The 25266-nt window shown below is 42.9% G+C and overlaps 1 protein-coding gene across 8 annotated transcripts in view; it reads left to right on the top strand.

The window, feature by feature from the left end:
• DNM3 (dynamin 3) overlaps positions 1 to 25052 on the top strand; it is a 189522-nt gene extending 164470 nt beyond the window's left edge. For 6 of the 8 annotated variants that reach the window (XM_068952048.1, XM_068952049.1, XM_068952050.1 and 3 more), the window contains 3 exons: positions 3908 to 4134; positions 5364 to 5600; positions 18841 to 23379. In XM_068952048.1, the coding sequence (XP_068808149.1) occupies positions 3908 to 4134; positions 5364 to 5600; positions 18841 to 18910 (534 nt within the window). In that variant the 3' untranslated portion in view covers positions 18911 to 23379. Of the gene's footprint in view, positions 1 to 3907; positions 4135 to 5363; positions 5601 to 18840; positions 23380 to 24867 lie in introns of those variants that run through there. The other 2 variants (XM_068952054.1, XM_068952052.1) reach the window with 2 other exon arrangements.
• Positions 25053 to 25266: the final 214 nt, after the last annotated feature.

A 25266-nucleotide genomic window follows, 5' to 3' on the forward strand; every position in this document is an offset into this window, starting at 1 on the left:
TTTCCAGATCACAGCTGCCAACTTGCTTCTTAGACTTAGCACAACTTCAGTGCCTCTTGAACGGGCTGTTTTTCAGCTCACATTTTGTGAAATGCAGAGTTCAGTGAGCAGTTCCTTTTGAAAGTTTACATTAAATTTTGTGCCACTCACCTCCTCATTTGGAATAGTTTAAAGGTTTCTGAAGTGCGTGCTTTACTCAGAAGTAGAATACTGTAATGTTTTGTACTTTTAATCTCATCAGCTGTTCCGTTAGTTAAGTCTGCCACGCTAGGTGACAGTGGCATGCAGTAACAGCATACTTTTAACATGATCTTCCTTTCAAGTGATCTCATAATCCATAGCCTGTGTTTGGACTTGCTAGTGTTAACTAAGACCTATAGCGCAACCCTAGAATTTAAATTTGTGCCAAAGAATCAACGCTTTTTAAAAGACTGTAAAGAATGAGATTAAAACATTAACGTGCTTGTTTCTGTGCAGCACGGGCAGTAAAATACCATGTTAAAAAACAGGAGTTAAGATACAAATTTAAAAAATCAACACCATTTAAAAGAGAAATAAAGGTTTCAGTTAAGGCTGGCAAGCCAAGCCGAAAGGTTCTGCAAAGACCCAGAAAGCAGTGGAGAGCTGTGAAGGAAGGTGGGTCCTGTTAAACAGTACACGTGTTGGAGTCTTCAAAAGTCCACCCCATCCACTAGGAGTTAAATAAAAGTAACCCCCGCCTTTAATGATCATAGCTTGTACTTTCTGTTGCCCCATCACGTTGCCTCCAAAACTCTAGAAACAAATTGATCCCAAGCAGTTTGTTTCCATGGCAATGGTAACCTCCCGAGTACTCCTAGAAACGTCCTTTCCACTTTGTGGGCCTGCAAATGAGCACTTACAATTCAGGGGAAGTATCAGATTCAAACTTAGCGTACAGAAAATAATTAGATGCTGTCTCTAAAGCATCTAAAGCATGTTTTGAGGCCTAAGCCTAGACTGTTGTATTCCAAATGTATCCCTTGTGCTTCCCTTAGGGTGGATGTTGATTACCTTAAAGAAAATATATTTACCACAACGAACTGCACTGAGTTACCATTATAAATTCAAACATGCACGAACAAAACACACATTTCAGAATTTGTATTTCACGGTGCCTAGATGTCACAGATTATACAAGACGGGTGGTCTTGCAATAGACAGTGTATACTCCATAAGCAGTGTTGATATTAATCTCATCTGAGTAGGAAAACTCCAGAGTAAGCGTTAATAGCAAATGTAAGATCAAGGAATGAATTGTCCTTGCATGAGCCATTGGTGTCTGTAGTAGTCGGTCCCACTGGATCAACTGGGCCGATGGCTGAAGTGTCCTTGCAAGCCTGTTTCGCCCTGTTTTGGAGTCACAGGGCAGGCTTTGTGGTATTGGCCTATAGGATGCTTGCTGTGGTTCAGCTTTGACTGCAGGTCTGATGTCCATGAATGAGCACGTTTTAAACCGTTCCTGTGATTTTGTTTCTGTTTTCTAGAAAAGAGCAAAGGCATGAGTAAGTGTCGTTTTCCCTTTCTTTTCCGAGCTGGAGAAAGTGGTTATTGTGCAAGATCTACCGCTATCTAGTAAAGTGCATCTGACTATAGAAGGAAGGAGGTTGATTGAAGGACTGTCCTTAATGTAGCAGTCATCGCCTTCCAGAAGAGTTTAGGGAGTTACTTGAGTCTTGTGCTAGTGGCAGACAGGGATCTCATGATAATTGTCAAAGGCTGTTTTTTTTCAAACAGATATTTGTGGTTTAACAATGCTTTTACAATCAGCTCTGGCCTTAATCTAATTTTAGGACTACTACTTCTTCTTTTTTTTGAAGTGATGCCATTAAAATGCTCACTTCATCAAGTAGAATGTGATGCTGTTTAACTATGATATCTGTTTTTAATGTGGAGTTTTTGGCAATCATAAGGAAAGTAGTGTATTCTGGCTCTTGATCAGTACCATCTACTGGAAAACAGCATGAGACTCATGGAAAATTTTTGCAGGCTTTGCTAAGAATTTGTATATCTCCTGTCATACGTGAATGGGAAATGACAGCAGAGCATAGTTAGTATGGTTCTCTTCCCCTGTAAGGTCCTTCCTGGCTGCCTTTTCATTGCTAGGTGACAGTGAAGGGTCCCATGCCCACGCAGTTTGCCTGTTCCTACTGGCCTTGTCTGAACACAAACACTGTCTAACTGTTAGGTTTTAAATCAATTTAGTTAAACTAGCACAACCCCTCTTGCAAATGCAGCTCGGGTTTATGTAATCAGAATCTTGGGAATGTATTATCGTTAGTATCTCCAGCTCAAATAAGCTTTACTGAGCAAAAAGCCAGATGAGAAGTAGATCAGAAAAACAACAAAAGTCTCAAATGTGAGGATTTAGTAGGTCAGCAGTTAGTCTGTTTACCACAGTCTTATTTAATCAGAGCACCTCTAGCTTTTTATCTCTCTTAATGTGGCCCAGGTTTCTATAACCAGGGCAGGCATAACAGGAAATCAATATACTAAATTAGATTACTTTGGGACTTCTCCCTTCAGTTTGAATGTGTGTGAATGGGATATTTAGAATTTCAGAAAGTTGACAGAGGTGAAGACATGGTCTACAGTAGGGTAATTGTTGCTAAGCAAATAATTGACAGAGATGTTATAAAGTCTGAAAATTCCCATTCCCAGGGGAACTTACTATCTGATGGCATTGGTAATGGCTGTCATTTATCTCTCGGTCAGCAACTCAGAATTGGGCCAAAATGCCAACACCTGGGAGTCATTGGGAAGGCTGTTTGAAATGAACTATTATCATAGGTGTCACCTTAGGGGCGCAGATCAGTGTTGACTCCAACCACATCCAGTTTTTCAAAGACAAGCGAAAAAAGGCCACAGAGCATTGAGGAGTGTCTGCACAAAAACATTTTATTTTGAAACACGAAGAGTAATCTCAGAATGTGTTTTCGTAATTGTGTTAAGCCCATGTACGTGCAGGCAGCTGCTAAAATGACCAGTCCATCCTTTTCCATCTGCTCTGCCCAGCTGCATGAGCCTTTCCTCGGGCCACAGCAAGCCCTCAGGCTGTTACAGTCAGCTGGATCTGAGCTCAGCATTTTTAGTGTTTCTTTTCTCTAGAGAGTTTTCAGCTGGATCAGTCCCTGATCTGACCTAACATGAAGCTGCATGTCTGCTAGAATTGACATAAACAAGGTAGTAGGAAGATGTAGCCGGAGTAAGAGGAACCCGTACCTCGATGAGCTGAAGCTCCCTGTGAAACCACAGGGAGATACCACGCAGGTGTACATAGAGAAGTATTTCATTTTTCTCCTGTTGACCTCAAAACATTTTAGAAAGTTTGATAAGCAAAACATGCAAATTCACCAACATTCCCTACCTAGTTATATATTCTAATCTCAACTTTTCCATGATCACATGTTTGCCAGTTGACTTTAGCAAAGAGCAGTGTAATTCTGGGAACGCCATTTTTTTCCTGTTTATGCCAAGTATTTAGAGATTAGGAGAAAGCCTCTGTCACTAATGGTAACCCTGTGAGTTTTCTGTACAGGGCTATGGAGAACTGAACTGACAGTTGCTGATTCAACCCGTTTTTATTAGAGGGGAGAAAATTCATATGACTAGTATTGCCTTCTCTTTCCAGCTCATGTCATTTAACAGGCAACTTTCTTTTCCACTGTGTTCTACTTGGCACTCATTATGAACACAGTTAATTCCCCCGAGCTCTGGTTTCTTTGTGTATCTTCTATACTTTCGTTTATATGATAGTATTCCTGGAGTAAAAGATTAAATTTAGTTGTGCTTTGTCTCCTAGTACAGTGGTTTTCCCACTGTATTTGTTCAGTACTGTATTTTCAATGGCTAGTCTAATAATAAGGGTTTTTTCTGTCTCATGAAATAGGTAAAAGAATTTATTAATGCAGAGCTCCTTGCTCACTTATATTCTTCTGAGGACCAAAACACACTAATGGAGGAGTCAGCTGAACAGGCACAGAGGCGAGATGAAATGCTACGGATGTACCAAGCCCTTAAGGAAGCTCTAGCAATCATTGGCGATATTAGCACTAGCACTGTGTCAACCCCTGCACCCCCTCCTGTAGATGATTCTTGGCTTCAGCAAGCCCGCAGGTAAGGATCTTCATATGCGTTTTGCAGTGAAAATTAGGACAGGCAGACGTTGTCAGCATCAACGCTTCCCTCTCTGTCCCTCTTCTTGGGTAGGTAGTCCTCCAGGTCTTTAATGACATTCATGAGGGAAATCAGAAAATCTTGCTGTTGTCTAGATGATATTTTGAATCGCTTCAAGAACTTGAGTGATGAAGAATATGCAGCCAGCTGGACTTTAAATACCAGTATGTTCTTTCCAGTCAAGCCACCAGCCTTCTTTCCTAATATCATTTGTTGTGTTCAAGAATGTCTTCAAGGAAAGACTGCTTCTAGTTCTGGTTTCAATGAGCAGCCACCTTCCTAGAACTCAAGGAGCTTTGTGTTCTACCATGTTATGCAAGCAGGAAGTCAGATCCAGAAATCCAGATGACAAGCCCCAGAGCAGATGAGGACCAGCATGCGTTCTGTATTTACACGCTAATTTTTAAAAAAACATTTTCCCACATATACTTCTTCTATGGATGTGTCTGTAAATGCCTGTTTCTGAGAGGACCATCCAGTGGATTTATAGCTTAGCTGATACTTCAGGTAGCAGCTGCTTCTGTTACTAAATAGGGTTTTGTTTTTTTGTTTTCTTTAGGAGTACAACTCTTTCCCTTCCCTCATTCTAGTAATCCCACCTACATCTGCAAATTAAGCCCAACTGTGCACCTACAGGGCTGTTACTTGCAATCCATTATAAGAGGCCAGTGACACAGGCTCTGCATCCTAGAAAATCCTCTTAACAAAACTTTATCACAATTCTGATATTAAAATCCATTTTATTTTGTCTCATTTATGTTTATTTCTGACCATCTTAATGCATACTCTCTGTGGGAAAGGTAAGTGTGTGTGTGAGAGATCTCTTCTTCAGTTGCAGGGGGAATAGTACTTGGTGGGGAGGGAAGTAGATATTCTTGTGAATATTCAAAGTATTGCTAAATAGCCCTTTCAAATGGGATTCAAACCTGGGAAGCACCATCCAAACGGAAACAAAAATTAAAGGGGAAAAAGAGACTTATCAATTTAAATATATGTGATGCTCATTCAGCACCTAAGTTATACTTCTCAGATTCAAGACACTATGCAAGCAATGGAAAATGTTAAGAAAAAAATTTGTCACAGATGTAAGAAAGTTTTTTCATTTCTGTAAAACAAACAAACCAAACCCTAAAACTTATTGAGCTTCTTAATCTCTGATATTTCACTAGATCACCTCCTCCAAGTCCCTCAACTCAGAGGAGGCCTACATTAAATAATCCCCCAACCAGACCTTTATCTGGCCGAGGACCTGCTCCTGCGATCCCATCTCCAGGCCCTCAGGCGGGGGCACCCCCAGTCCCGTTCCGCCCAGGACCGTTGCCTCCGTTTCCGAGCGGTGGTGAAGCTCTTGGAGGACCTCCCCAGGTTCCCTCTCGGCCGACCCGGGCTCCTCCCAGTGTCCCCAGGTAAGACATCCAAACCTACTGGTGCTGGGCATGGTTCTCTTCCTCTAGCGTAACAGACTGATTCTGCATTCTATATGAAAGTCAAGCATCCTTGTTGAATAAGTATTATAACAAATCAAAATTGAGCGTTCTCTGCAGCAAGTCAAAGGCATTTTGAGGAACCTATTTTTAGCACAAATACCACTTTTTGAAAAGATAGAAGCTTTTTTTATTAAAAAAAAATACGTATTTTTTCCAGACAGTTGATTCAAAGAAAGTAGATTCTCTTGCATTAAGAACCATTGCTGTGTTGCATCCACGTGAGGGGTTCAGAGAGACAGAAGTCATCTATTCCTCCACTAGAACCATGACACCAGGTACAATAACTTGCTTTAGTCATTCTGAGTTCTCACCAGAGGAAGTAATAGGTCTTCTGGGGGAGAACAAGAGCAAGCCCTCGCAGAATCAGTGGAACAAAGTGATCAGAGTCTGACGTTTATTCCACAGTGCAAATAATTTATGGCCAGTTGAAAATAGTCCATGGTTGACTAACGGAGTAGGTCACATGGCACACAATGTTTAGTTAAGGAACAGCATTTTCATGATCACATTGTTTCCTTTCCTTCCAAGGCCTTTGCATTTATCAGTACTTTTAAAAGTAGCTTTGTATATTTTATAATTTTTCTGTGTGGCATTAGCTGGAGTTTGTTTTTGCAAAATATTTGAATAAAACATCCATAAGATTTATTTTCACTATGACCTAATACACTTAATCACTCATAAATGTAAAAAGTTCTGGTTCCAAGGGCTTCAATAACTTCCTAAATTATGAGAGGCTTGGGCAGATTAGGCCACGCTGGAACAAAAGGGTTTCTCTATTTTTAATAAATTTACTGTTACATTGAAATTAATAAGTTGGCAAGAAATGCAAGTTACAATAGAAGCAGAAAGAAAATGTGCACGTTTCCATTTAAAAAATAGTAATTGAACATAAAACCATAATCTGCCTTTGGAGAAAAACTACTAAATGCTTTCTTTTAAATAGGCAAGATGCGTCATAGTTATTAGTAACTTAAATTTGAAGCTCAGGATTTCTAATATAATTGATCTTTATAATATAAAGAATAAATAAATGAGGTATATCAAATGAATGAAGTATTTTTATACATTTCCTATGAAAAGAGTGTTGCATCAGTGCCCAATTATGAAATGCACTCTTTCATCTTAGTGGATATCCTGTAGCTTGGATTAGGACTACTGAGGAGAAAGGCAAAATTGCCTTTCTGGGTACTAAACTTCACATGAAAAAGGCGGAAGTTGAAATGGAGTTGCCCAGATGGAATACTTTTGGTCTGAGCTGAAGGGCAGTAGCATCAGGGTTTCCACTGTGCCATCAGAGAATAAATCTACACACAAGAGAGAGAAACGAAGTCTAGTATTTTGTCAGTTGTCCTACTGGAGAGAACCATAGCTCCCAGCAGCTCTCACCTTGCCTGCCTTGCAAATGAGCGTGTCTCCTTGGTCCTGCCTGGCTGTGATTTTGCATGAACCTTGCTTTCCTGAGAATGCTTGCCAGGAGCATGTCTGATAATAATCGTTTTGATGCTAAACTTATAGGTGGGATGGAGATCAGAAAGGGATTTTCTAGCTTACCAAAGGTACTTGGGTAAGCAGCCTGTGAACAACTCAATTCATGGCTGCCACTGATGGCATGCAAAGCAGTGGCTGATAAAGGAGGTCAGTGCTTTTAAAATGCTGTAGCTGGATATATAATTGAATGTATGACTGCCTGACATTTTTGTGGAAAAATTGTCTGTAATACACATCTTCTGGACTGGATCCTGGTTCTCCTTTTTTAGAGCTATGAAAGCCTCAGATATAAAAATCTCAGATGCTTAAGGATGAAGGAAGGGTTTGCCTTTTTACCGAAACTTCAGGTTTCTCCTGCTGACTAAACTCTGAGAAAGGAAATCCCAGGGAAGGGGCTTCAGGGGAAGTCACCTGTGGGGGACAGTGTGGCGGGCTCCGGTGCCTATTAAAAGTTGCTTTTGAGCCTTGGAATTTCTGCTACTCTTCGTCTGGTTTTAATAACAGCCTTCGCAGGATTGTAGGAAATTGACTCAGAAAATGGGTCTGAGATATTAAAAGTAAAAAAAAAAAAAAAAAAAAAAAAAAAGTTTTGAGGAAGATTTCTTGTGGAAACTTGAGCTTTCTCTGTTACTTATTTTTGTACTGAGGCTCTGTGCTCTGTCTGCTTTACCACCATTTTCTGCAATGATTCCTTGGAAGTGTCAGGATTTGTCATATCTAGGGAAATGGTTTAGCTTCCTGAGAAGAAAGATATATTTTAAAAGTTCTTCTGACTTTCCAAAAAAGCTTTCTTTTGCACCCCCATCACTGTCACGCGGAGCTGAAAATCCTGATGTGCCAAAGAAACATAAGCATTCTTTTTTCCTGTGTTCTGCTGCAAGATTAAAAAGGTCGTTTTCAGGAGTAAGTTTTGAACCATCCTGTTCTAATGATAAACACATTTCGTTTGGGGAATTTGCCACCTTATTACGGAGATATAGCCCCTGCCTTTAAAAAAAAAATCAATATTTTCAACTTTATTAGCATTTAATCACAGCAATTATGCAGAAACTGAGCTCTCTGCATTTTCTCACTGTTCCTCACTGTACAGGGAAAGGAAAAGGGTTAGGGGAGCAGGAAATAATTTCTTCCTTGCTTCGCTCTGATTCTAAAGCTGTTTTGGGTTATGTGCTCTGAATATTTCTGTAAGGAAACAGAAACTATTTGCATGATACATGCCTCTTTTAATTAATCCCACTTGAGGTGGGTGGATCTCTCCCAGCAAAGCCTGTGAGTAAAGGGCTTGATGCCAAAGCATATATGATTTGTGAAATATTCTCCACTGCCAGAATTTAGATTATTCCCCCCTCTCTTAAAAGACTGCAGTAGTATTTTAAAAGAAAATGCAGCTGTGCAGTTGCTTTGGTAAGGTAGCTTGAAGCAGACACTTGAACCACTTTAGCTTGCCATGATGTGTGTTTGCCTCCCTGTTCAGAAAGCCTGATCTTGATCAATTCTAGTTCTACTGTGGGTGCTTTGATTTACGACATTTAAATGTCCTGAATGGGAATCTCAGCTTTGCCACATAGAAAACAATTGAATTGGAACTGTTTTTCTGCTGGCAGCAGGGCCTGTGGTGTTAGCGGAGGTGGGAGAGTGCTCCTCTTCTTTCTCTGTCCTGCTCTGCAGAGCTACCGTGGCTTCATGAAGGCTTTCCCAAGGAAGGACTAAAGATCTTTCCTCACTTTGCTGTTAAAACGTACATGATCCTACTTGAGCTGGAGCCCTGGGACCTGGTTAAACATAGGTCTCGGAGGGCTGCAATGTCTGTTCAAACAGGCAGGAGAATAAAACGCTTTTGAGCACAGATGTGTCTCATGCTTAGGCCTGCTGGCGCACAGTCCCTGTGGACCGAGGACGATCTTTAAATGTGAAGCAAGCAGGGGAGACAGAATTCATATTGTGCTGTTCGTGAGTAGCCCCATACCCTGCCTACCACCTCTTTCAGCTGTCTCCCTACAGTTCACTTTAATCCACAGTCAGCAGGGGAAGGGGCGATGGCTGCGCAGTGACTTTTTATTGTGTCACTGAGGCTAATTACATGACCCACTGTGTTTGTAACTAATCTACGTTGTAAGCTATTGTTATGTTTTCCTGCCATCCCAGTGCAGAAAAATACCTTTATTTGATAGTAATTACGGTTAGAAAATTCCAGACAAAGCCAGAAGCGCTACAGAAAGTATCACTGCTTGATGTTTTCTCGTTTCCAGGCTCTGTACTCAGTTCTTTGATTGCCAAATATCAACTATTAAGTTAAAGTTTTCTGTGATGGTTTTTTGGGGATTGGAGTTCTTTGGAAAGATCTAATGAAAAGTCTAACCCTGTGCATCAAACAATAAGGGGATCCTTTGCAAAAATTGCATGTGATCCTCTGACTACAATCTGTCATAATGCATAGGCATATAAGGCCAGAAGGGTTATCCTTCCTCACCCTGGGAATCTCTTCTCTTCTGAGAGTTTGACCTTGCAGCCTTAAAAAAAAAAAAAAAAAGCTACTATATTTTAATGGAATATAAATAATAGTCAAATAGCCGTTACATCAAACTGTGCTGGCAGGATGAACAAGCGCCCCCTTTTAAAGCATTTTCATGCTGAGTTCGATGATCTCAGTCTGAACACCCAAGCTGAAGAGCACAGCACTGTCCTACAGCAGTGCCGGTTTGCCCTCTTTGAATGATCATCAGTGAAGGTTATAGTCAAAAAGTATAATCAGCAATTAGGAATGCTCCATGCATGCAAAGAGACAAGAGTGTTGTCAGGAGGAATATCAAAATCCTGCTGAATTTAAAGGGAGACAAGGAAGCCATTTCATGCCTGTGGTCAAAAAAAAACATACAGCTGTATGGAGTGCTGCAAAGCCAGAGCCCATCACTGGTGAGAATATTGCTCTTCCATAGTCCGTATGCTTCCAACTCTATCCAAGTACTCAAAGTCATGAAATTTATGAGACTATAAATTATTCTTTCTGTGATTCCTGCCCTGGGGAAAGACACATCTGTGTAATTTGTTACCAGTCTAATTTACATTTCTTGTTCAAATGCACACACTAATATGTTCCTTTCGCTGCTGGCTGCTTTGAGCAGGAGATTCCATTTATTTTCTCTTATCTCTTAGAAAGGAGATCTGCTTTTTCCCCTCCTCCACTCCCTCCTTTTTCCCTCTTTTGTCTGTGCCTCTTTCTGCCATTCCCTCACTGTCCCTTTTTTGCCCATCCTGTCTGCATCCTCTTTCACATTCTCCCTTCACTTAGTTTCCTACCTAATACATTTGTCTCCCTTCCCCATATATTCCCTCCTTTCCTTATTACCATCTTATGTTGGTTTACTTCCATCTTATCCCTTCCCTGGCACCTTTGTGAATCTGTCTCCTGCTCCTTGCATTTCTATCTTCTTTCAGTGTTTTCCATCCAGCTTTCAAACTGCAGCATCTGGCAGTCTTTCTTAACGGCAGCCTGCTGTCAGTGGTCGTGATGACCATTAGAAACACCAGCTATCTTTACTTAGGGTAACCATACTACCATGTGCAAAAAAACAGTGGAGGAATGTTCCTCATCTTAACTGGGGTCGCCTGACAGATTCAGTCCTAATGGAAGCAACAAAATAAGTAGCGTTCTGAAAAAGGATGAATGTTGGAGGGGATGGCCAGAAAGCAGGTCACAGCAGGCTTTAGAAACATGTAAAATATCACAGTATATCAACTCTTGTGGTTTCATTATAACTCTGCAATGCTGATTGTAAGAGAAATTTGGAAGCATTTGCACAAATCTGACTCTTCAGTTGCCTAAACTGTAATGCTGTGAGAGAGATACAGGAGAGTCTCCCCTTCTGCTCCAAGAGCTTCACTCACCACTGCCCCCAAAAGGATGGCTTTCTTCTAGACTAGCTGCAGGATTTTGCTCACCCCATTCCTTCATATGCTTCTCCTCCTCCTACAGGTGATTGTCCTAAAGGTCAGGTCTATTTGATGTCAGTCATTCCAGTCTAGGTACCAAACCTGCTGGCACTGAATCTTAACTCCCACCAGCATCTCCTTTCATAAGCCAGAGGCAGGCTGTCTACTTTCTGTCTTCAGTGGTGTAGGAATTTTCTGATGGGTTATGATCTTCAGTGCACTATGACAGTTCACCAGATGTTTCTGAAGAGTCACTTATTTACATGGTTTTTAGGTTTAGTGCATTTATTATCTCTCACATAGTTTTGATTGTCTTTAATGTCATTCCTGTGCTATTTTCTTCTGCCTGTTTCAAAACTTATTCAGCAAAATTTGTTTTTAAAATCAGGTGAACTAGGAGAGATCCATTTTACTGGAACTGTTGCAAGTACTTTCCCAATTCAGCAAGGTGGGTCGGGCTGGGAAATGGCTCAGTACTCTCTCTGTGTAGACCAATCGCACAAGATGGGGAAGGGTAAGTAGAAATGATGCAGGAAGAAGAGAGAAAAGAAGGAATCTGAGAAGAATTCTAAGAAATGATTCTGGGATAAAGATACTGCTGGGAGTGCAGTCCCCAAGCACAGCTGAAGCATGCTTCGCGAGTGTCACTAGTGAGCTGGATGAGTGAGTAATTTATTCTGTTAGATATTTTCAGCAAAAGCTTTTTTGTCTTCTTAGCTTTTTCTCTCTCAATATACTATTAGTAAAAAGGAAGTGGTTTTTATTTTTAGCAGCTCTGAACTTGAAAAAGGAAAGTAGAGTCAAACAATAGCAAATGTTGTTTGCCAGGAATTCAGACAGGAACCCAAAGATATGTTTTGTCCTCAATATTTATTTAATCTCGTAACAGAATAGTTAAATAATGGTTGCCATAAAGGCTATGCAGGACTAGAGCAAGGGTGTCTAACAGGAAATTTTTTGCCCTGTCTGGAAGAGTGGGCAGAATAGCAGTGCATTTCTAGCTCTCCTTATCCTGGAAGAGAAAACATATGGCAGTAAATAGAAAGAAAGCAGTGATAGTGCAAGCTTTCTGAATCTGCAGGCAGCTTGAAAGGCTGTAAACTCTCCTGTCCCCTGCAAGCTGTGCTGGATCATTAGTAAAAAGAAAGGCACTCAATAGCCACATTAATAACACTGACACTGATAATCATGTTAGTGGCTGTCATCGTGGGCAAGAATAGGTGCAAGTGCAGCTGGAGGTGACAGTCAGGATGTTTGCTCCCTTCCTTGCACCAAGGTAAGTAGAGAGGAGAGAGATAAAAAGGCAGAGGGAGGTCAAAGAGAAAGGAGAGGTGAGTAAAAAGGAAGAACAGAGCGGGCAGAAGTAGACGTGCTCTTTAAAGACAGGGTGCGCATGATTCTCATTGACGCTGAACATTGCAGTTGAACGCAGAGCAGTACACAAGGCTTCAGCTACTATTCTAAGACAGTTCCTCCTGCTGATTTTGTGGCCCTTCAGTTGACATCATCTGCTGTGGACAGAGGAAGGAAGAGCAGTGTTCTGAATGCATGCGCTCAGCACTCCTAGCTTCCTTTTCCTCCAAGCGGAGTTTTGATCTCCTCAACCATCCTGACCCAGGGTTTCTGAAGCCTTGGGACAGTCCTCCGCTAATGTGTTGCACACTTGCTTACTTGACATGTTCTCTGCTGAAGGACAAACAAGAACACACCGTTTGTTAAGAATAATAGTCTTTTTTGTTTGCTCTGTTGTATTAATTTATTTGTTTATTCAAGCTGAGATTTCCATATGACATATTAACTCCCTAAAATGACTAACTCCAAAATGCAACACGCACACAAACGTAAGTATATTTGTATGTGTTGGTGATAGATGTTAATTTATGATGGTCATATAGAAAACTCAGCTTAAGTTGCAAAGAAATTAATCTAGTGGAGCATCATGTTTTGCATCGCTTTGCCTCTGAAAGGAGGCGATTCATATTATGAATACATAATAAGGTAAACGAGTGGAACCTCGATAAACCTAATGCTTTGGAACAGTGTTAGTATTAGAATTGAGGGAGATGTACAGTGCTGCAGTGTCATGGTGGCTAGTGGAAGGACACATTCTTCAGATTCACTATTACTTTTATATTTTCTTTCACTGAAAAGGAATAATTAGGCATCAGACAAAACTGAATAATCTCACAGTACAGTCACACACTCTGTGCATTTGTGGAGCCTGATATATATGTGTTCAGCTGGAGAGCTACTTCAAAACTGGCATTTGTCCTCAGCTCTGCTGCTCAGTCCTTCTATTCCTGACTTGCCTTACAATAGAAATCCTCTGGGCACGCTTACTAGAAACATTTTGTGTTTGACAGAATGACATTTTCCAATACAGAAACAAATCAGAGAAATTCGTACTCTCTTGGTCCCTTATCCCAACACAATGGTTCATCTCAGACGTATGTTTCCCTATGACTTTTTTCTTTCCTCACCATTTAGTGCTGTTTCTCGTTTCTCCCATAACCTCCTGCTCCTCTTCCTGATTCTTGGCTATGAGTCCTCCTTTATTCCTCTTACTGTTATCATTTTTTTTCTGCTTTTCCTATTTTCATGTGACCTGTGTCACTAGTGTCAAGTCTCTTTCTTCCTCTTGGTTGTCTCACTTCTATTCAAGATCCTTTTTCCTGAGTTGATGAGCTGGAGACTCCACAGTTGCTGTGCTGCATCAAGAAAGAGTTTCTAAGTACAGGTAGTAGGTAGACTACCTGATCAGACCTACAAATCATGTCTTACCTCTATTCTTTGACCAGGATGGTTTGCAGTAGTTTCACTCCTGGTTTGGATTTTCTGCTAAATCCAGAAGCTGATGGAGGTCAAGAGGAACCATATAAAAGTTGCAAAGGTTGATATAAGAACAGGGAAAAGTAGATGCTAAGTTGTGTGGGTCTCTTAGGATCTTACTGAAACAGTGAAACCTGTATAAAAATCAAATGAGTCAAGGCATTACAACAGTCCCAAGGACAAGCCTAGGAAATTGGCTACCTAGTCTCTGTAAATAAATCACACAAATGAGGAAACAATATTTACTCCTTACCTAAAGAAAGCAATTAATTTTTAATCCCGTTATTGTATGCTTCACATCCAGATTTTTATTTTCCCCTAAAATAAAATTTGCCTGCATTCAGATTTAAAGCCGCTTAGAGATTTTGTTTAAATATTTTCTTGTTAAATTCTGCAAAGACAATGTCAAGTATCAGGGTACTCTGAGAGGCCTGCACTACAGGAAAACCAAAATCATGTAGAAGAGGGAGAATAATGGCCTTTTGTTTACAACCTCAAACCGATAGGAATGGATCATGAAATATGGTTATGTGCATGCCTTCTGCAAGTGTTCTCTGGTGGTCACAAGCAAACGAGAACATAAAATATAAGTAGAAACGAAAGCCTTTTATTTAGACGTGTTAGCTGCACTCTGAAAGGAGAAGCCATCTTCTTATAGCCGGGCCTCCCCTGGTAATTACAGCTGTGCTTTACTGAACGCGTATTTTGTGGACTCTGCGTGTGGAGGGATAGCACTTCTCAAAAAGCAAAAGCTTGAAGAGCTCCCATATGTTTCTGATCGAATTTTAAGTCTAGACTTGCCTTATTTAGTTTATTTTGCTCTGCATTTGCCTAGCTAAAGTGTTTAGCAGTTCTCTTAAAACTGGAAAAAATAGGGTGTGCTGCTTAAGTTAAAAATAAACGTAAAACTTGTCCTTTTTAAAAAAGTTTTTTGGTGGGGGTGAGCGTTATCCTTCGTTCAAAACCCCACTGAGCTCTTCAAAGGAGGAGTCTCTGCAGCAACATCAGGGAGTTATTAAATACATACTTAGTCCACAATTTTCATTGGTAAATTCTTTATGTCTGCTTAATGTGTGCTAGTTAGAAGAACTGATTCTTTCTGCAGACTCGTTTACTCAACCCTGGGGACCTATGATCCCCTGCCCCTTTAGCACTAACTTTTGCAAACACTGCTGCTTTTTTTTTTTTTTTTTTAAAAAAAAGGACTCAGCAGGCCGTTAAAGGGGCCAGGCTGTGGGACTCGGCCCCAAAACTTGAAAACACAGTTAAAACGTTTGAGACAATAACCAAATTGGAGTTACCACAGAAATGACATTTTTTATAAGAAGGAGCTTTCTATGACTGCGGACCAGCCTTTTGTAGCCTGGGAAGAGCTAATACACCGTGTCCCCTCCCAGGCGGAGGGAATCGCAGTCTGATAAAGCAGAGAGAAATGCGGTGCACGCTGTCTCTACCAGTATCATCTTTTGGCCTCAGACTAAACATTTAGTTGGGCTTAGTCACGTATTTACTGGCGGACAGGGCAGCTAGGGCAGCGCACGGCTGTTTTCCTCGGCTTCTGCCTTGCGCCGCGTGCAGAGGCGGGCGGGAGCGCCCCCTGCTGCTGCCGCGCGCGCGCCTCCCGCGCCGGGCTGGGGGCGGGCTGGCCCTTCCTCAGACCTTCGTTTTTCCGAAGAGCCCAGGGCAAAAAGGAGGGTGGGACTGGGGCCCAGGGCACCGCGGTTTCCACCCGCTGTGTTTACAAGGAGCAGCCCCGCGCTGCCTTGCTGGCTCCGTTATCCCCCCCCCCCCGCCCCGGTCCTGCTGGAGCTCTGCCAGCCGCCGCTCCGGACGTAAAGTGAGGGGGAAGAGGCAAGAGGCATGCAGGGTTGGCCTCTCCTCCTGACTTTGCGGCTGAGGTCCCTGTAAGAAAGGGCTGAATCCTACTCCCAGTGTAAAAGTGGTCCCAGAAGGACTGTTCGCCTTCACAGGGGAAGCTAGCGGCAGGCAGCTGCCGAGCTCGTCCTTTCCCTCGCTTTGACTTGATCTTCAGCTGGTGCCAATTGTTACTGTGTGCCTGTGGCTAACGAAGCCGAGGGTTCTGACCCTAGCTGCCCACCTCGGCTGTGGCCTGACCTAGGATCCAGGAGCACAGCCCCTCTTGCTGTGTTTACTGGCATGTAGAACTAGGGACTTCCCACGAGGCTGTAGGTGGAGGGCCTAGAGGTGCTTTTGAACATCTCTCATGGACTTCCTTTTCCAAAACGTGAGGCATCACCATCGTCTACCAGGGACATGTCCAGCGCTTCTGACCAATCAACAGGAGACAGACTAAGCCGAGTCCTTTCTGAGTTGCACCTCGCCCTGTAAGGGAGCCCCTCTCCCATCTAGCAGCTGGTCACTGGATCCCTGGGATTGCTGAGATCTGTGATCTGTGTGATCACCAGAGAGAAGCTGTAGAGGTACCACAAGGATGTGAGACACAAGTCTGGCGGCAGGTGGGATGAGGCCAGTCGCTGTGTATGTTGCGTTTGAACGGCTGGTGAGGTGGCCAAATGTATTGCACAGGACCAACTGCAGGATTTAAATCTGGGAGTCAAAGTAGTGCAAGCTTTGCTGCGGATTGCCCTGTGACTGGCATCTGGTTTTTCTAGTTCGGGCTCTCGTAGCAGTGTGTTAGCAGCAGAGTAAGCCTGAATCAGTTTGGACTTGTTCACCCTGGGAAGAAGACAACAGTGGCATTTCAGCCAGAGCGGCAGTAGGGCCGATCTACTGCTGCTCTGGAGGGCACCTCTGATTTTCAGGGTGCAGGTCCCGCTCCGATGACTATGGTGTGTGGGGTTAGAGCGCTGAAAGGCAGCCCCACGCGGCCACGCTGCTGAGGAGCAGGAGAGGGGCTGGAGTTAATGAGAAGTCTGCCCTCTTCCTCACGTATGTCCATCCGAAAGATGTGCACAAATGTTTGCGTGCGCGGGGGCCCAGGAACACGCACGCGTCTCTCCCGGGAGGTACTGGCAGTGAATCGCAGCGGGAGAGCGTGGGCTGAGGGGCCGCTTGCTGAGCAGGGCCGCCTGCGGGCAGCCCAGCAGCGTCGGCGGTGCTGCAGGGAGCCGCGAGGCTCGGGCGGCTCGGCCCGGGGCGGGCTGAGGCGAGAGGCCTGGCAAGGGAGCGCGGAGAGAGGCTGCAGCGGCCGCTGCGCCGCCGACCCTCGCGGCAGCAACGGCTCCGCGCCACAGAGGGCCCCGCGGGGGTATCGGCGGCTTCTTGAGTCGATCTCTGGACGAGATCTTGTTGGGTCTTTTTCCTGGTTCAGTTCTAGACTGGGCTTAATGAAACCTTCACAGTAACGGTTCTGGTGTACTAATGGTTCTAGTTCAAGGAGAAAGTGGCTCAGACGCATTTTGGGTTCAGCTTTGGTTTTGCTGATTAAATCTAGGATACTCTCCCGCTGTGCTCTCTAGTTTCTGACCCAGCTACTCTGAAATGGTAATTTGACTGAATTACGTTATTTGAAGTCAGCGTGCTGCATTCAACCTGATACTAAAATACAAGGCTGCGCTGGTGTCTTTTTAAATTTGATATGAAGACAGCTGTATGCGTTTTCCCTTGTTTGTAAATTGCATGCACATGATATGATGTTTTCAGTAAGCACTAAACAATGCAATGTGAGGCATTTCAACAAAGGAATGATTTAATATAACCCAGCAGGAATGCAGAGCCTTAGAAGTGGTTCTTTACGAAACTGCAGATTTTGGAAATGGGTCCGGAAGACCTACGCTGGAGCAACACAAGAGACAATACTTAACACAGTAACATTTTTCTGTAAGAAAAATACGCCATGAAGAAATTACAATCACTCATTTTTTTTCAGCTTACTGATTGACATGAATGTTTCAGTTGGCATATTTTGTATTTATTGTATGGTAGGGATTAAAATTCTCACTTCTTCACCGAAGGAGAATGTCGCTGTACAAGATACACTTGGAGCCAAACGAGCTTTTTTTTTTTTTTTTCCCCCCAAGTGTAAATTTGTCTCATGTATTACGTTCTGGTTCAAAGAAGATTAACACGTTCTTGCATTCTGTTCATCTTCCATATAGTTTTGACAGAATGAAACACGTTTTCTTTGTCATCTTCTGAGATAGGGACTGTCCCTACTGTCATAGGTGGAGGACAGAGTATGATTTGTCTCGGTCATTAATGAGGTCTGTAACAGCTGGATTAAAATTGAAGAGTTCTTGGCTCCCCACTTTGAGTTCAGACCATGGGTTTATGCCGTTGTAGAACCGCTGCATACCATTGTGGTGGTCTGGACTGCTGAAGAAAGCATGGATACTTCTTGTTAAAGAAAACGAGGCGCAAAAACATTGCCTAAGAGATGGGTTGGAGTAAATTGCAGCAACAAAACCCTGTGCAGAGTGCTAAATAGCTAGCTGAGGGAGCAGACGAGCTGTGAAGAGCAGTCACTTAGGTATATATTTAAAGAGTACAAAGTGGTGCCAGGCAGAACTGGCTGAGCTAGCGGGGGCACTGAGGGCAGGACGAGTACATTCCCCCCCCCCCCCCCCCCCGCGGGCTCTGTGCCTGTAAAGTGCCTGTAAGTCCACTCTGTGGCTGTCCAGGCTGGGAGTGACCCCTGAGAAAACAGGAATAATGCTCATCCACTAATCGTTTACATGGCACAGAAGGTAATTATGTTCAAAGAATAAATAGACTTGTCCAGAGAGAAAAGCTGTCCCATGTGTGAGAATAAGGCTTAGCTTACAGAAAGCCTTTGCTTTCTTCCTTATTGCGGATGTTTAGGACTGGCGTACTTCAGTGTAAATGGGCATAAGACTATAACGTTTTAAGTGCATGTGCATGTTCACATAGTTAGAGCAAAAGGTCCGTTCTCAGTGTTTCTGCTTAATGTTTCTTCTTTCTCTCTCTCCAGTCGAAGACCACCCCCTTCACCTACTCGGCCCACTGTAATTCGTCCGTTAGATTCGTCCCTGTTAGACTAAACGAAGTTTCTGGCATGCCATTCATTGTTAACCAAATATGTGGAAGCAAATTGCTTGATAACTGTCGCAATAACCAATGTATAGTCGCATGTATGGACATCTATAGGCAAGTAACCAATTTTACTGATATGCTCTCTGTCCATTCTGCATTGCTTATGAGGTCTTAAATGTTTTGGGAAGGTCTGTGCTACCTTGACTTTTCCTTGTGCCGTAGCTGATGTTAGCTAACTTACTGACATACGTATTCACCCAGACAGCTGTGCTCACAATCCTATACAGTTACATGAGGGCTTGACTTTGTGTGTGTGTGCACGTTTTGACCGAGTCTGCTGTTTTTTTTCTTTTATCTGAATAGCATCTTGCTTTTATATGTAGCTTTCAGGTTTGTAAGGCATTTCGTTTAAAGGAAAGTTTTCTGTCATTTGGAATTAGAGGGTTATGCCCGTTTTCTTCTTTCATGGCTAAACTGGGCTGAGAAAAGCAATGTTGTTTCTTATGCAAGCTCTTTGTGGGCCCAACACTTCCATGTCTCTTGCAAGCCTGCTGGATGGCTGCTTTTCCTACAGTTTCTCCTCATCAGAAGCCTAGTTTATAAAGAATATTGTTAAACAAGAAGGGTGCGTATGGTACAATGAGCGTTTTACAACATCCTTCTTTCCACATGGGTGACTGACATCCGAAGTTGATTTGGTGATCAGCAAGGAGCAGGCTGCGGCTTGGACTGGGTAGTGCTCTGTAGAAATAGAAGTTCAGAAGTCCCAGCAGATAACTTGGAAGTCTCAGCGTGGAGCTGCTGCACCCTGCGACAAGGACGTGAGAAAGGCAGTTTGAAGGGCTGGTACATGACAGGCCAGCATGTGCCAGCTTGCTTTGTCCTCTGATAGCACTCACTCACATTAGTACCCCCACTGAACTCATTGGAAGCACTATGTGTGTGGGTGGGTGGGTAATACGTATGAAGATACCGCCTGGCAGGATCCAGAGAGCTGAGGACTGCGTTTGGTCATTTTGTGAAACACAAGAGTACATAACGTGTATGCACAGCTGTAATAGGCTACTACTCCTCTGGCCACTGTGTGAGCCAGTTGACAGAGCTATGGCCTAGCTATGGCATTTGAGCATTCCAAGGATCCAGTTTGGATTTAAGGTATTGGCTCAAGCCCGTCAATGAAGTTCCACTTTATAAAGATTTTCTATTTGCATCTCTCAAAGTCCCGCACGCCTCAGATTGGCAGTCCCTTTATCCAAATAGGTACTGAGAAGCACTCAGCTGTGCATGCTGGCAATGTATTGTTTTAGCAGATGTTCACTTTCCGAGGTCCTCTCTGCCTGTTGTTTTACAAACTGTATATTAGTGCATCGTAAAAAAAATTCTTAACTTAAATCTTAACTGTATCACTTAATTTTAAACACTTAGGGTTGATGTCATCCTTATGGCTTAAAATTTAAGTCAATAGAATTATACTAGAGATTAATTTGGCCTTGTGTCTTCAGAAAATATTAATTGTTGTTATTACAATTACAGTTTCAGATCCCTAGGCAAAGCAGTTGGCGGTTTCAAAGGCCACCAGTATAACCAATCTAATAAATTTATTCTGGGAGACTGCATGTAGGGCTACAGTATGTTGCATCTCTGTGGTTAGGAAGAATCCAGTCAAAGAGCCACAACTAGCGGAGATTTTTCCCTGTTAAATAGTCTCAGGCTGCTGATTAAATAACAGTTATGTCTGTTCACCACTGAAGCAAATGATGTTTCTGCTTGCATGAGAGAGATGAGCTTAGGAAAGCACCATGATTTGTATGTTAGCTTAACTTTAATTTCCTGTCAACCTCATCCTTATGGCACACACCTGGGGAGCCTGGAGGTCAGCATTTGAAGCGCAGTGAAGATGGAATTTGTCAGTACAACGGCATTTTGGTGATCTCAGTGAATGGCTGAAAAGGCCAATGTTTGTCTAGAGAACAGGACCAAATCTTCAACACCAAGCACGCAGAATTGCTTACAAGGGAAAAAAGGATGTAAACCCAACAGCACTTACATTGGTTTTTACTACAGAAAAGTGAAAATATTTTTTGATGATTTTTTCTTCTGTTTTCCGCTGTGTAGCACTCTCTTCTGTAACACACAATGCATCTATCAGATGTGTTTTTGTAAGCAGCCAAAGTAGTCCATATTGTTGCCTAGCCAGTAAACCTGTATATAGGTTATCAAAGCTCTCTGTTACTGGACTGACAGCTGTCTTTTGTCAGGAAGCCATGCTTAGCGCCTCTTCCACCTCAGCCACAGAAAGTTATCATTTTAACCCAAAATCTTAAAATTCAGTGATGCTGTAAGGCCAAAGCCTGGCTTCATCACACCCAATCTAAGCGCTTCAGTACAGCCTTAGTTTTCCAAGGTCTCCTTTGCTCAGTGGGAGGAGACAGTGCCTCCAGAAGGTGATTCAGGCTGGTGTGACTGCGTAAGACACCAGGGTAGTAATGCTGTTAAGTTAGGAGCCTCAATTAGATGGCATAATTCTTGGTCTGAAAATGTTTAATTAGCTCTTCCATACTTGAGACTCGTTAATTTACCTTACTCACGGTTTCTGTCAGGCCTAAGGAAATAGATAGTTATCACAACTCAGTGCTGCTCTTAACTCTGCCCCACAAGAAATTGTAATGGTAATCTTGGTTTATAAATGAAACTCTGCAGGGTAGATTTACCAGAAAGAAGAGGAGGGAGTGAGGGGCTTGTAGTCCCACGGTTAACACCGTCTGGTTCTGCACTCATTTTTGAGGTCGTGGGACACAGTGTGCAGCTGCACAGCCCTCCCTTCTTCTGCATCCCCATTCAGATCACACCTAAATCTGGCCCTGCTCCTGAAATGCAACGCTTTTAGGTGTGTAGGTTAATTAACCTTGAGCCCAGATTCAGAGTTTGATGATTTTATATCTAACTTCTTGCATATACACTTTCCTGAATAAATCAATTGCATAGCATTTATCCAGAAAACAACAATTCTAAGTTCTTCCCCAAGAAATTGCTACTTCCAGGTGACTAAATTCTCACCTTCTAACCACGGTCCATTTCCTCGTGCTGTTCAGTGCCTGGAACGAGTTTGTCTGTCCTGCTCGCTCCGGCATCTGGCGAGTTTTGTCTCTCCCCATTCCTTCTTCTCGGAGGAGCAGCCCTGGCAGCAGCTCACTCCAGGCCTGAAAGACAGCAGGAAAAGCTCACTAGTACATCCCCGTGGACCTGCTAGAGGGATTGGCTGGCTGAGAAAGGCCACTTCCCCCTCGGTGGACACCCATACACAGGGTGAGCTAAGCTTGAGCTCCCGTATCTGAGGAGCGTGGGTTCCTCTCTTGTTGTCTGATTCCCTCTGGGGAAGCTCAGAAGATTGACAGGGAGTAGTGGAGACTCCTGCTAAGTAGCAGAAGAGTTTTTAAGCTTACATGAGCCTGGTAATTAGCTGAGTGATACATGTAGCTAAGTTTCAGGAGGGTGCTCATCTGTTACTGCGTTTAGGCTAAGCCTAGATCTCTGTGTAAAGAACATGTTCCACCTCATCCCATCATGGCTGACCAACAGCTGAAGAGCTTGCTTGTGCCATAAATAGCTCTCAGTCTTTAATCTCAAGGGATCTTGTGTTAGGATTAAAAAGATTGTATGTTAAATGAAAAGATTTATGTAAATAGTTAACGTGTGTTTATTTTGTTGCTGATCTTTTTGCACTTTCTGAGTAAGCCTCATAAAAGGAGATATTTATTATATTTCAAGAGATACATTATAGGTTATGGCATTTCATGTTAAAGTATAACATAGGAAATATTATACTCAATATTGCAGACAGCTACACTAGACAATATGTATACAGCGTATTGAGATTACTGGCTAGCTCTGTCTTTCTGTCTTAAAGTAGTCCCAACCTCCTGAATTCAAAGCAAACCTGTTTTGCACATGTGATACTGGGGAGGCACCTCATGTCTTGGTGTGCTTAAAGCACACTGCCTCCTGCTTTTGGCATTGAACCTCCTCCCCTGGACTCTAGCAGAACAGCTCCCTTGTGTAAATGAATGTTACTCTGCCTGTCTTTCCTCTTGCTTTGTCTGCAGGCGAGCTGATACCGATGGCTCCTCCCGTCCAGACAGTCCTCCACTCTTGCTTGATATATGATTTGTTCCGTCTTGCCAGCTGTTTGTTTCACTTCCTGTTTCTTTACTTTTCCAGAATGGTGTAAACAATGTCTTCTTTTTGTAAGAAGCTAATGCTTAATTTCTTTCTGAATTTTGCTCTGTATGTTAATGCTGTACTTCATATGAGCCAAAACATCTGCCATTGGCTTCATAGTCTGTAAATGGTTCCTGCTTTTGGCATCTGAGCACAGCAAGTCGATTCCTGAAACCATGGTCATTACTGAGCATTGCATACACCCGCTGTAAAAATGTTATGTTGCATTTCTGAACCTGAAATAAACTGTAACTCTTGATGGGCTTTTATTATTACTTTATGGATGCGCGTGAGTGGTCCTCACCATAATCTCAGCATGGTTCGCTCCACTTCTCTGTTTGGACTGCAGCAAAGATTCATCAGAGGGACACCTGTTGCAGTTCAGATCACTAGAGATGTCGCTTAAATATAGGGGGAGATGGGAGGGAAGCGACCCGTGGAAAGTCTTGCTATCTTGTTAGGGGCTTGAAGTGCTGCAGAGATGTTTTACTGGGAAATGGATAAGTGTTTTTCAGGCAATATCTGATATTTGTTTCATTACTGGGGAAAACATGTTTTGCGGGCGATTCAGGGCTGAGCAGAGGGCCAGACTGAGTCCTCAAGAGCAGAAGTTGGAGTGAAATTGTGCATGTGTGTACATTCCGTCTGGAAGGGATTTCTCCCTAAAGTGGTTGCGTATGAGCATGCAGATGCCTCAGCATGTCTCTATTACTCAGTTCCTCCTTCAGATTAGTAAGAGCCAAGTAACTGGAGTCAGTGCTTGGAAGAGCAGGAGTGGTCTGTTATGGCACAGCAAGTAGCAAGAGCACAATAGCTTCCTACCCAAGGGGGCATTTCCTCACTGAGCGCAACAGTCACTGTGCTGATCCTTAGGTATTGGGAAAGTTGAGGGGAGCAAAACGTGGGATGAGAAAAGCAACAATATCCCGTAGTATTCACAGTGAGTTTACTGTAACACTTGGGAGCGTTTTTTTTTGAATAGCTTTTAATGGATATGCCTGAAGCAGTCTCTGCACTCACTCTCAGTAGACAGGAGTGTCACACACGTGTCCTGTCTGGCTGGAGTATATTAAATATCCCTGTGTGAGTTGTTTCCCTGCGTGTTGGCCAGCTAATATGTCAGTGCTGTCTGCTGGATACTAGGATGAGCAGCCGCTCTTCTCTAACCGCTGCAGTAAGCCATTGACTGCCAAGGGTCTTTCCTGCTAGTTTTGGCAGTAGATTCATTGCACTGCCATCACCCAAGCTTTTAGCCTTCCTCAGCAATGTCCCCTCCAAATATCGCAATCCAACACATAGATCATCTTGCTTGATCGTGCCTCAAATCCATCAGAATCTCACTTTAAAAGGTCTACTCCAAGAACAGTGTTTGAAACAAAACTGTGATCCAGATTTTAAGGCTGGCTGGGGAAAAGCTCTTCTGGAGGATATTATTTGCTGCAAGAAAATTAGAAAGCTTCTGACCAACGACCCCTGCGCTCGTGATGTGATTGTCCTAGCTCTCTGGCGCCAGCTTGTCAGATGGGAAGCGGTGAGGATGAAAGCAGATGCTGCGCTGATAGCCAGCTGATTCTAATCTGGTTCTTGCTCTTTTCCTTACTATGCATGTTCTGTGCCTTTTTCTCTTAACCCATTTTATTTGGATAATTTTGTATATGAGCCATTTTGTTGTATCTTAACCTTTTGTTTTAATTCTCTTCTCCCTCCCTCCCCATGAATTTTGGGTTACTTTTTGTTTTTTTCCTAGGCGACCTCCTCCAGCTGTTCCAGGAAGATCGTCCTAATACACACATTTCATTTCTTTTGTGTTATACACAATCTGTTGTCTTTTTGGCCAAATCTATCTTTAATTTGCACTAGACTATTTGTAAATGCAGATTTTATTTTTAGATGTCAGTGATAAGCCTGGTGATAAAATAAAATTCTAGGTATAAAATGAATGTGTGTGCTGCTTTTCCATTAAAGGCTCTACCCACGCTTTCTTAAATGGGGCCATTACTACCCCATGAAAACAATTGCCTGGGTCCTGTTGAGACTCTGGCCATCTGACATGGGGAGGGAGGGATGTGCTGCTGGGATTCTACCACAGCTTCTTGAATTCATTAACCACTGGGATTGCTCAGGAGAAGGGGCTTTGGCTTAGCGG

This window comes from Struthio camelus, chromosome 8 (assembly GCF_040807025.1).
Source record: "Struthio camelus isolate bStrCam1 chromosome 8, bStrCam1.hap1, whole genome shotgun sequence".
Classification (NCBI taxonomy): Eukaryota; Metazoa; Chordata; class Aves; order Struthioniformes; family Struthionidae; genus Struthio; species Struthio camelus.